This window comes from Labrus bergylta, chromosome 1 (assembly GCF_963930695.1).
Source record: "Labrus bergylta chromosome 1, fLabBer1.1, whole genome shotgun sequence".
Classification (NCBI taxonomy): Eukaryota; Metazoa; Chordata; class Actinopteri; order Labriformes; family Labridae; genus Labrus; species Labrus bergylta.
In genome coordinates, this window is record NC_089195.1 from 25,202,348 (window position 1) to 25,214,726 (window position 12,379).

The 12,379-nt window shown below is 40.8% G+C and overlaps 1 protein-coding gene across 9 annotated transcripts in view; it reads right to left on the minus strand.

The window, feature by feature from the left end:
* npnta (nephronectin a) overlaps nucleotides 1–12,379 on the minus strand; it is a 52,494-nt gene that overhangs the window by 25,106 nt on the left and 15,009 nt on the right. Inside the window, exons 3-5 of one of the 9 annotated variants that reach the window (XM_065957535.1) lie at nucleotides 11,299–11,391; nucleotides 7,167–7,259; nucleotides 1,937–2,032 (exon numbers count right to left, since the gene is read on the minus strand). In XM_065957535.1, the coding sequence (XP_065813607.1) occupies nucleotides 1,937–2,032; nucleotides 7,167–7,259; nucleotides 11,299–11,391 (282 nt within the window). Of the gene's footprint in view, nucleotides 1–1,936; nucleotides 2,036–7,166; nucleotides 7,260–11,298; nucleotides 11,392–12,379 lie in introns of all 9 variants that reach the window. The other 8 variants (XM_065957532.1, XM_029280154.2, XM_029280153.2 and 5 more) reach the window with 8 other exon arrangements.

The following is a 12,379-nucleotide window of genomic DNA, read 5'->3' on the forward strand; positions in this document are numbered from 1 at the left end:
CTGCCTGTTTCTGGGATACAGTAGAACATCACAAACAGATCTGACTGAGCAGCACATGAGGATTTTTTTTTTTTTCGTCTTGGCTGACCGCTTTGTGGATACTGCCGTATTTAGCTTCTTGGACATATGTGCAGAGCATTCTTTGAGTGCCACATACCTCTTACATTAAACAGATACCGCTTATTAATGTGGGTGAATGACGGACCAGATGCCCAGTTGTACATCAGTCAGACCTCATCAACTATTAATGGCAGCATTTGACCTACTAAAGAGCAAAGACATGGTTGGAATTTGGACTATCAACTTGTTGAATCTTACCAACTGCCTCCAGGCTTTGAGTCATGTTCCATATCTATAAAACGTCTCGATTTAGAGGTGTCAGTTTGACAATGCAGTTTTTACATTTCAGTCACCATAATTTAACATTTATAGACCGGCTATACTGCATAAAAGAGAAGGGATAACAAGGAGTTAACAAGTGGCACGCTGACATGTGAAGCACACACTTTATTTAATGGATTTAAGGGAAGTTGTGAAGAATGTATCAGTAGAAAAATAAATAAGCAAATAATTAAAGCCTTTTTTAAAAGTCCAGATTTTAAAAAAAATACTTCAATAATAATGTTATTATTATTTATAAGTTTACAAGTTTCCTCATAACTTTTATTACTGCTTCTTCTTTTCTTTTTTTTAATAACTAACTAGGTCAGAATAATTTGTCCTGTCCTTGTCAATCAGAAGGTAAGCTTTGTTCATTTTCAGTAAAAATCCAAACCTGAAACTATTTTCTTCTCCTGCAAGATAATGTCACCACCTCAACACACACATACATACGCACACCCACAAAGCACATACACACCCTCACATTTCACTTTTTTAATTAGCGCTGTCAACCCTGTTTTCCTCCCTGGGTTTCACAGTAAACAACCGGCATTCTCATTATTGTGATAACAGAGGGGAGAAAAAAAACATGGCAACATTGTCCATTGTCAGCCTGGCGGAGAAACATGTTGCCACTCGCCCGATGCACTGAAAAGAAAAACAGCTTAAAAATGTAAATGAGGGATTATTGAAATGGTCACATTCTCAGACAGGGGCAGCTCTGTGAGCATCAGCACATGCCAGATGCAAGACACAGCAAGGGCCTTCTGTGTGTAGGAAAGAAAAAAAAAGACAAGAGGGGGAGAAGATGATGAAGAAAGGAGTGAGAGAGGGGAAGAACGGGGAGATAACAGACATGACCAGCAATTGACAGCTCGACACGGCCCCAGGACTGTAAAAACCTGTGCGATAGCGGTGGTGTGGGACCCCTCCGGACAGGTTCACTGTACGGTACATGAACTGCTAAAACATATCTGAAGTGATGCAAAGTGGAGTGATTTATTGGGTCAGCTCCACCGAGGTATGCTAGGCTACATTCCCGACACGCCTCCATCACTGACAGGGAGATTAGCATGGGGCTCTTTCACAGGGATAGGCTTGTCTCTAAAAGAAGATAACACTCGCTTAAAGAACTTAAGGCCTCGTTGGAGCCGTGATGAAGGAGTCATGGGTGCTGGGTCCAATGTCAATTATGTTTTTCAGGGAAAGAAAGAAGGAGTTTGGTTCCAAGTGCTCATAAAACCAGACAAGATACTAAGAAGGTAGTGGGGAAAAACCACCATGGTTTAAAAAAAAAAAAAAAAAAAAAAAAAAACCTTTAAGGGGAAATAGTAAAAGAAAGAAAGGGAGATTTTGAGCTGCAACAATTGTGGCATGCTTTGCATTCATGCTGGCATATCCACTGGAAAGCTGCTTTCAACTGGTGTCTCTTAGCAATAAGAAAAAGTCAAGAGTGACATTCACTCCCTCTCGGTCCGCACAGTGCAATCACCATGCATGTTGGGTATGAGAAGAAGCTGCTGTGGGGGTGAAAAGTTTGATCGATGAATCTCACCCTCCGTCACTACTCTGGCTGGCTGGTGGTCCACAGGAAGGAAGAGGGAAAGGTGACTGGCCCACACTGGTGGGGTTAAACGTTCCAGCTCTTCTTCTTCTTCAGACAAAAGGAATTGGGTTAGGGGGCATGGGGGGGAGTGGGAGGGTCAAGGGGGGGGGGGGGGGGGGGGGGTGATTGAAGATGAAGTAACAGATAGAGAAGGCGTGAGAGGGACAGAAGACGACAGAGAGACAGACAGAACCGTACTGAGCATGAAAAACACCAGCGGATGGATTAAAACACCTCTGACCACACCACATTCCTGGAAAGTAAAGCAAAGAGGATTACATTGGTGGGAACTGAACATGAGCTGAGTATCTGAAACAGGAAAATCTAGGGCACATGTGAGAAACAGGCAAAGTGTTTCTGAGCCCTGTCCCCTCCTGCCCTTGTCTCTGTTTCGACAGTTTCTCTTCTGTCGTGACAGTGTAATGTGATCTGAGAGAATTTACGACATGTCACGGATTCAGAGCATCACTTCTCAATTTTGTATCAAAAGCTTCAAAGGTAGACAGAGGCAAATCATCGCATGACTACAGACACTTCAAGCTCTAGAATTTCAGCTCCTCCTCTCTGTCGATGCTTCATCCAGCCTGCAACCTTTCCTCCGGCAGTCAGCTAACAACACCTATTGTTAAGTGACGGGAAGATGATACAGCTACCTCTTACTGCTTTGCACGCTTCACATCATTCAAGTTTTTTCCCCATTTAGGGAAGCAGGAACTGAAACTGAGAAGTTAAGCAAGCACTTTTTTTGCATTCTTGCCAGGTTGGATGGGTAATGATAGAAGAACTTTCGATTAATAATGAGAGCATTAACATGAGGATTGAAGCAAAAAAAAGTAATGCTCAAGTTGCTTTACCAAGTAACTAGTTACTTTTATGAAGCAGTAACGTGACCTGACTCACACCTAGAATGACGACAGTGTCATACTGGTTTAGTGTGTGGTTGCCTCTCTATATATACTCTATCAACCTTGGTAGAAGCACACTTGCTTCATCTCTGGAAATTGGACTTTATTTATTGTATCAGAGCTCAAGGGTAAGTTAGTAAGTGATCAGTTTCTTCCATTTTTATGTCTGCCTTCTTCTTCTTCTTCTTGCAGAGGTCGGTTAAGGCCAAATATTACAAAAGACATTTTGTAATAATTAGAAGATAATTGAAGGAAAATATACAGCATGTTGACATGACTGTAGCCCTTAAAGTGCTTGCAGCTGTGAGAATGTTAACAGCAGACAGTCAGGAAGACAAACAGTGACGTAGATGGATCAGTTTCTAAAAACCAACAAGTCCAAAAGTATCCGCTTAAACTTGGACTCAATTGAATTCATAGACAAAAGATAGAGCACAGAAAGGTCCAGACATTAGCCAATAAAAAGAAGGATTTAGAAATGGGTGGTGTACTTATTCCAACCACATTGAGAGACAGTGCTTGATGTGTCATTGATCCTACAGTTGGCTGACAGACGAATGGAGAGAAGAAGAAAGCAGCATCTGGAGGCTCTGCAGCTGCTCCTCTCCTGAAGTATGAGACATTGTTCCTCCAGCACAATCTTTTAATAGTGTCTTAACAGCAGGTCAAATACACCTAATTAAAACCACCTGCACTAAATAATCATCTTATTAAAATGATTGGATCAGCCGGGGGGGAGCGTGCTGCCAAACTGTTGAACACATTATCCCTTTAATGAGTTTATTTCTGCGCCGTATTCATCTCTCCTCGCCATGCTGGCATGACAATTACAATTCTCCTCAGCAGCAAAAGGTGGAGCAACTTCTAAACACGATCGAGGTTCTCCGAGGGCTTGTTATTACTCTTGACAGCTGAGTACCTCGTAATTTAATGGACATTATCACTTTCATTCAGAAGACATCCCATTCAGATGTGGAGATTTCCTGTAAAGTAAAAGCGATTAAAATGAAATAACCTCTGAGGAGAAGTTATTTGGCAGATACAAAGAGCTGATACTAAAAAAAAAAAAAAAAATGACAGGTAGTCCTTGAAACATAAATCTCTTGAACCAGTACCAGCTCATAAAAGTTGGACAGAGTGAAAAATGGCTCTTATTCTCTGAGTGATGGAATCAATATCTGCCATGCCTTTGTTTTGGAGTAAACACTAAAGCTTCCTCTGTGGTTTGTTTTTGTGTTGCTGAGGTGTTTAACACTCCTGTTAATCAGACCGCCTCCAGGGTCACACAGTCTGTCCACGCCTCCCACTTTACAACAAAGGAATGTGTCTGTTTGTGTGTGTGTAAAACCCAGAACCCTCAGCACATGCAGGTTTAAAAAAAAAATGCTTGAGTCTGCTTATTACTCATTGAGCAGCTCCCTTTGGGAAGAATCAAGAAATCATTAAGTGATTTCAAAGCTACACAGTTAAAATCCTAAACAGATGTCACTTTTTAGCCCACTGAACTGTTTTACATACTTTATTAATCCCTGAGGGGAATTCTGGTTTACACTCTATTATTGCTTCTCAAACATGTAGGCACGAAATTACACACATGCATAGACAAACACAACCTGTGGACATGCATTAGTGGAGAGATGTCAGAGTGGGGCTGCTCCACACTGCTAATTGGGTGTTCGGTGCCTTGCTCAACAGCAGTGCTCGGGCAGTGACCTGGCACCCCTACAGCTACCAGGCGACCCTCCAATTCCCAGACCAACTCCCTACAGACTGATCTACTGCCGCCCCAAAATGACATTTGAATCAACCGGTTCATAATGGGGCAGGAACAGAATTGGACCCAAACTTGCATCAAATGAACTTTGTTTTTGTCATAAGGAAAATAAATAAGTTAATACAGCTACTTCCTCATCTCTTTTTGCTCAAACCACAACAACAGGAGGGACTCTTTAGGGTTTGAGTTTTAAAGAATTAATTAACTAATAATACATACATTAAAATGTTTCATATGAACTCCCATTGGTACATGTACATACTCTACTCAGTCAACTAACCCGCTAAAGTGAAAGGGTGTTTACTATTTACATACGTTTTAAAGTGATTATAGACTTTAACAAAACTTCATTATTTACTTCTTGAACATCTTATGCCATAATATACTTCACTAAACTATACTAAACTTTATACTTTACTTTTTGTACGATGCTATTGTGCAATGTTTTGCTATTCTATGCTATGCTATGCTACACAGAAAGTGATCTATCTTCTGGTAGTAGATCAATCTTCATACTTTTCTCTTCCTTAACTTGACGGTGATAAAGGGGCATCAGCTTTAATCAGCAGTAATTTCCTTCTCTTTAATGAGTCCCCACAATACATTTGTTTACAAAAGAAGTCCAATTTGTCAAATTGCTGTGCCATGTTTCAAGATAAGATCAAATGAAAGCTGTAGCCTACTTTAATGTCCCCATTGGGGAATGTGTCTTGTACTGTATCCTGCAGTTACAAAGATTGATAAAACAATACATAAACAGAGATCTAACACAACACTTAACGATACATCCCAAACAGCAGCAATTTTTATGTCACAATTATCCAGATAGGCCGTACATAATCACCTTCTGACAGCAGTGATAAATTGAAAAATTGAAAAATGCATCACAACCATGTATCCAGGTCAGTACTTGACCTTAAAGCAGCATCAGGGTCAGAAAATGGATCTAGTCAAATGATTCCTCGGGTTCAAGTCGACTCCTGAAGATAAATGTGGAGCCTCAGAGGGGCAGGACATTAGAACGCTTCGAAACATCTGCCACCTGGCACATCAATAGTAAACCTCAAATCAATGTTTAATGGAGCCTGCATTTAAATGAGAAAATCCAATCTATGGCCTCTGCATAATTAAATTGGTTTCCATAGCATGTGCCAGCTAAAAACAGAACCCAAGGTCATCTCCACCTAAATAGGCTGAAAGGGCGACTCTGCCACTCAAAGGAGAGTTAAACGATAAGCTCTTTCAAACGTCTCGAGCTTATTGGACAAACGGGAGGGGTTCGATTGGACACTTGAAAGTACAGATTCATCTTGAAAGGTCCTGGAATCACATTTGTCAGATAAGCCTGCAGACTGAATAGTTGGCAGTGAAGTCTATTGTAGTTGGATATGGGACGCAGATCCATTTTCCTCTGGGCTTTGTTGCAGATTAAGACAAAGTAGTGCGGTCTGGCTGGGCAGACAGGAGCCACCTATAGCCTCCAAATGCAGGATGAGTCATTTGGAACATTCCGGAAAGGATTTCAACACCCACCCACCCGACCCCCCCTTCACCACCACCACCTACACCACCCCAACCCTTGTTTTTAATTACACACTATCCTATTCCTGTCTGAGGGCGTGAATTCCACAAGTATTTTCAGGCTGCTTGGATGCACGTCAACTTTAAGTCTAACCAGGAAGCTTTAACGCTTTTCAACATGTCCAATCCGTCCGCGCTGAAAAAGCACAAAAACTCGGGCTTCCACACACACACAAAGAAACATAGACATTCTCTTTCAATAGCATCAGTAGCACTCAGCCAGGCCAAGTTATCTCAGGTCAGTAATTGAGATGTTATCTACACAGGAGTGGATGCACTCCCGGGATCAATCAACATGGCCTCACCACTCGTTTCCATTCTGGCTAAATCAGCCCTCTCTCTCTCTCTTTCCCTCCCTCTAACTCCTTGTGATTAAAGCCCCTCACTTCTGTTGGCTTGATGGCAAACCAGGTTCCACTCCTTGAGCGAATGGCAACTTTAATTCACTGGTGTTGAGCTGGAGATCTGGCCATAATAAACAATGATTACCCCTCTATTGTTCACTGCAGGGGCTTGTCAGCAAGTGTGTTTTTTGTTTTTAGGCATTGGAGTTGTACTGCTACCAATAGTGTAACAGAAAATGCCTTTCTACTTGTTTGTAAGAGCACTGTTTCAGTCCAAAGTTATAGGATGCACTGACTGTTTGTCGTGCCATGAGGTTTTCAACGGGAGCTGAATTAACTACAGAGATTTCCTAACAGATTATTGACTTTATCTGCCAATACTCATATGCAGCTGTTGAAATCGGTATTGGAACATCTATGTTAGAAACTTTAGACTTTGAAGTGTTTCGGGGGACCATATCATCGACAGCTCTCTGTGTGAAATATCTTTCTTCTTGAGACAAATAAAGTCACCATCAACTGTAAAGCAAAGTCAGAGTTTGTACAGCTTTCACAAGTTCCATGCAAGAGCTCACCTTGGTTGCAGGTCTTGCCGGTGAAGCCGGGGTGGCACTTGCACTTGTTAGGTCCCACGCAGTCTCCGTTCTTGCAGCCGGGCTGACACAGAGCTATTCAGGGGGGGATTCAGAGAGGAAGACACAGTTCAGCACAGAGCCCTGGAAGACTACTTGTTCACGATCAGGATGACAAAGAACTTAATCCTGCTGCTTCTTGACTTGGCTGTAAATTATCTGTTTACTTCTCGTTACAGCAGAAAGACAGCATGAGGCCTCGTTCACATGGGGAGTACGTTTCTTTTTCTTGTCTGACAGTGTTTTCATCATTGACTAATGATAACAGATAGCCATTTTCAGCTAACCGCCAAAGATAGAAAGAAAGAAAGATTAATCTTTTTTGCTGGCACTATATAATTTAACTTTGAATATGACAAATAAGAAGTGTGACCTTTTTACAACAAGCAAAGTTTGATTTTCCTGTTTTTAAACGAAGCACAGATATTCACAGTGGCATGCAGCCAACTAGATGTACCTTTGTGAATATATTTTCCCCTGAGACTGACGCTGAAACAATTAGAGCACCAAAACAGTGGATTATAATTAGTGCCTCTGTAAAGCGCTGCCCTGCAGATTTGACAAAAAAACATGGCGACGTGGTGCACAGCCTCTGTGTGTTCTGTCTCAGTGAGCTGGAGGCTCGCCCTGCTGCTTTATCTGACTCTGCTCACTGCAGCCTGCTGCTTAGCATGTCTGATACACTGGGCTTCAGCCAAGTGTTACTAATTTTCATTAAAAGCTTCATTAATTCTGTCATAATACAGTGCAATCAGAGGACTTAATTATCACTGTGGTGGAGGAGGCCATACTTACATGTGTGTTTGTGTGTGTAAAGGAGATAAAGAGAGAAACAGATTGTGGTGGAAGTTGCTTTTTTGTCTCCGGAAAGATGTAATGGTATGTGTAGCCGTGAGTGTGTACAGTGTGTATTTAATTGTCTTGTCAGTGTTGCTCTAAACATCCTTCTTGGAACATAACCTCAAACCATAAGATTTTACTTTTGGTATGTAATGTTGCACTCTGATTAGAATAGTACACAAAACGGCCAGGACTTATTTGTAACATTCGGTGGAAAAATTTTGGACGTTTTTTTTTTAGATAAACCAGACCGAAAATTGCACCTCCTTCAATATTCAAGTCACTTTTTTTGCGTTTGCATTTTTAGTGTTTGATTACTTTGCGTTGCATTGAAGAGAACGTTAAGGTAGATTGAAAATGTTTGTGTTCAGTTGCATTACAACCCCTCCCCCATTCAAATGCAGTGGTCTCCTTCAGATTATAGAAGCTTTTTTTGTTATTGCTGTTGCTGTTGCTGTTATAAGCTATTGTTGTTTTGTGCATGGTTTGCCGTTTTTTAGTGTGAATTTTGCCATCCAAAAAACACATTTTTTTCGGTAGACCAAATTACATGTTTGTCTGAACAGCTTTTGCACCATGACATCCTTAAAAACACTTTTCTAACCTTCTATGGTTACATTTCAATACATTTGGCGGGATTTTGACGTTTGCACGGAATAGAGTTGATGGCGAAGTGCTTACTGTTTTTCAAAGTATCTTTCAATGCTAGAAACATGTTGAAAGCTTCTTTTATAAAGCTGAAGGACACCTAATAGAGCAAAGGAACAAAGGTTTGAATAATACGGTCTATAAATGAAATGCGTGCTTTCAGAATCGAGTTACATTCTTATATATATTTCCTTTTCAGCACATTCACAGCAGCAGAGCTATCAACTTCAGCTGCTCCGGTTTCAGTCTGTAACATTGCTCCAGCTGAATTCAAAGACACAAAGGTATGTGATGAATCCTTTAACTGAAACTGATAACATCTTCAGACTCATTCTTCTTTATTAGGCTACGTAATCTAATAGAAAGACAGTATTGTTAGCTATGAGAGGCCTTTCGATATGAGCTTTGGAGCTAACACACTGAGCAGACAAAGCTGGAAGTTAGGAATTAAAAAATGGCTCAATTTGTTGGAGGATAAAGAAAGGAGTTGTACTTTTCGTGGAAACCTATTGGACATTGGTCTGGTGAGGAGATAAAATGAAATCTTGTGATGCTGTTAGTTAGCAGGGTAGTCGAGTGAAGTTCTTTTTGTTCCTCTCGTATATGGGGGAGAGTTTGATTAGCGGGATCACAGGCGGATATCAGCAGGCTCTGCCTCTGAGGGTATTTTTAAGCCTCCTGCTTTGCAGAGAGAGATCTCAGAGCAGTTCGTTCATTAACCGCAGCAGAGGACATGCAGGACTAAAAATGGTTGTACCAGCTGGAAGGCCAAACATAGCACGCATGTGCCTCGTCCGTTCCATGAACACCATCAAAATATATCCAGTGATGACACACTTTCTCTCTGGTTTACATCAGCTGGTCCTCGGGACAGTTTACTGCGACTGCTGATGCAGAGTCTTTTGATTTATCGACGGCTCTGTGATGCCTTTTGGTAATCACAAGGGAAACTATTTTATTTAGATTGATAATAAGCCAATGGATTATGCTATCAAAGCAAGATGGGAAAATCAGTTAATTACAAGTTGCATCATCTTGCAATCACAAAAGCAATTACCTGAGGCTGTCTCTAATGAATATTTCATCATGAGTGTAATTGATGATCAGTTTTTTGCTTACTTTCTTCTCTCAGAGTTTATCTTTTGCTGCTATCCTTTATTTATAGTATTTAATGCCTAGCATTAATCCAATTTTGTATTTTTATTTTGTAGCATTGGGTATGAGTGTGACTGTTTACTTAAACCTCAATCCTTTCCTTTTTTCTTGTGGTTCTACAGGATATGAATTTGTTTTTGACGCGCCCAAGTGATCAAATGACCTGTTTTATTTTGTAATTTCTTATTCTTGTGTTTCTCTATGTTTTAGTGTGTCGTGTTATTGTTACAATCTTAAGTTCTCTGTGCGTCTGTAGTGTGAAATAAATTATTTTTGTTTTCTGCATTTTGGTGCACCACCTATGTTTTTTCAATAATCGTGACATGGTGCTTTCGTAGCGGTGTTAAACCATTTCACCGATATTTTTTATTAATCTCTCAAACGAAGTCAATGTGAATAATCAAAATCAAAATATTCAAGAAATGAAAGCAACTTTTTTGCTTCGACATATACTTTCTGAGGAAAACGTGTTAAAATAATCGAGTAATTTTTCTGCTTAATGAAATTATTGTTTGGCCTGTAAAATGCACCAAAAAGGATGGAAATGATCAGAAATGAAATCTGTCTTACCAACATCATTCCAACCTTAAGGTATTCAGTTAAAATGTATTAAAAATTCTAAGGCATTTAATTGTAAGGGTTGCTGAAGCACGAAGCAGATGATTTTTTGACATAATTTCCAAAAACATATTGTTCTGTTAATAATGGAATCAATGAATCATCTGATAGGTTCAGGACAAATGTCAGCTTGCATACTAGGGCGAAAGGATCACCTGTTGTTGTGGTCTGAGCTAGTGTTTTAATGTTGTCATTTGTATGCAGTGGAAATGTCAGCGATTGGATTGCACACTGTCATGATGAATATTTTACACAAATGATGAAGTAAGTTTGTATTCTCCACATGACCAATCCGCTCCACATTTCTTAATGTATGCAGAGCGTCTCCAACCACAGTAAACACTCCGTTTTTTACTTTGCACTGTACAGATGGATCTATTACTGATAGAGTAATTAAAAAACATTATGGATTTCAGCTCCAAGCGCTTCATTAGTATTCTGAAGGGGTGGACGAGAGGGGCAGCTGAATGTGAATGAGACACCAAAGAATTTGAGCAGTTCATGTTCGACATGGCTTCAGGTGAAATCAGGTCTGCAGAGGAAGCTGTTTGCATATTTCTATAAGGCCAAGGGGAGGAAGATGACTGCTGCCGGAGGGCATGAGGTGTGAGTGGTGTGTGTGTGTGCGTGTGTGTGTGCGTGTGTGTGCGTGTGTGTGTGTGCGTGTGTGTGTGTGTGTGTGAGAGAGAGAGAGAGAGAGAGGAAGAGGTGGATTTGGCTCTACAAATAAGTAAGGGGATCCCAGGATTCAGAGGATGTGCCCCCAGCAATTTCATGTCCAGCAAGATTATTTGAAGAAACGTGGTGGGCTAACCTTGGGGCTGGCACCTTATCCCGGCTACTCTGTGAGTTAAGGCGAAGAGAGCTGCAAAACAAATAGCCAAACACACAAAGGTTGCGGGCATTTCTAAGTGTTTGAGAGGAAGAAAAAAAACAAACAATGAACATGATGTTAGAGGGCACAGGCGGGTCACTTAGACAAGCAAACAGTCCTGGGAATGAAACACACACACACACACACACACACACACACACACACACACACACACACACACACACAATCTGGAGTTCTGGAGTCACACATTTTCACAGGTGCTTTTAGAAACAAGATGCAAATTGGCCCTATTTGCGATAATCGTGGAGATGTTACAGTAAAAGCTCCGTCTCCAGGGATGTTCTCTAATTTCGGAATATGTTTTTCACACAGGTGAATTAGTAATTTCCCCCTTGCACAAGTCTTCAGTAGGATTAAAATACTTTAAATGCTGACAGACTTGCCTTATGACATTATTCAAATAAAACACAGTCCTATACATGCTGCAGGTTCCACTCTGTTAACAGATCCTTTATAACATGTCTGAATCATTTCAAGTAACTCGGAACCCGTCTCTTTTCTTTCTGAAAATACTACCCCTAATTTTTCTGAGCAAACCCGCCCATGTTGTTTTCATCTTCTTACCGCAGGTAGATGAAAGCGGAACACTTTCAGACGATCCTTTACAGCCTAGTGATCATGAAAGGAAGTCGAGCCCACAAGGAGACGGCACAGACAATCCTGATCGAGTGAACTCCTTAAACTGAGATATCACTTCTCTGCTTTCATCGCTGTCTTGTTAACTCCAATTACTAATTCAAAAGTCCTGCCTTAATCCTGTCCTCACCATTTGTCCAAACAAAGACTGCTGCACTCTGTCAAAGGAAATCTCCGCTTCAATGGATTTTTAAATCCACCAGGACGCCTGGAGAAATTGCAATGTGTGATCTATTTAATATGGAGGTGATATTCAACCCAGTTCCTTAACAATGCAGAGAAAATAAATGTCTTTCTCCTCCTCGTATATATTTTCTGGGCGGTTGGAAGACTCGGGTTGAATATATACCGGTCCAGCTCTTTT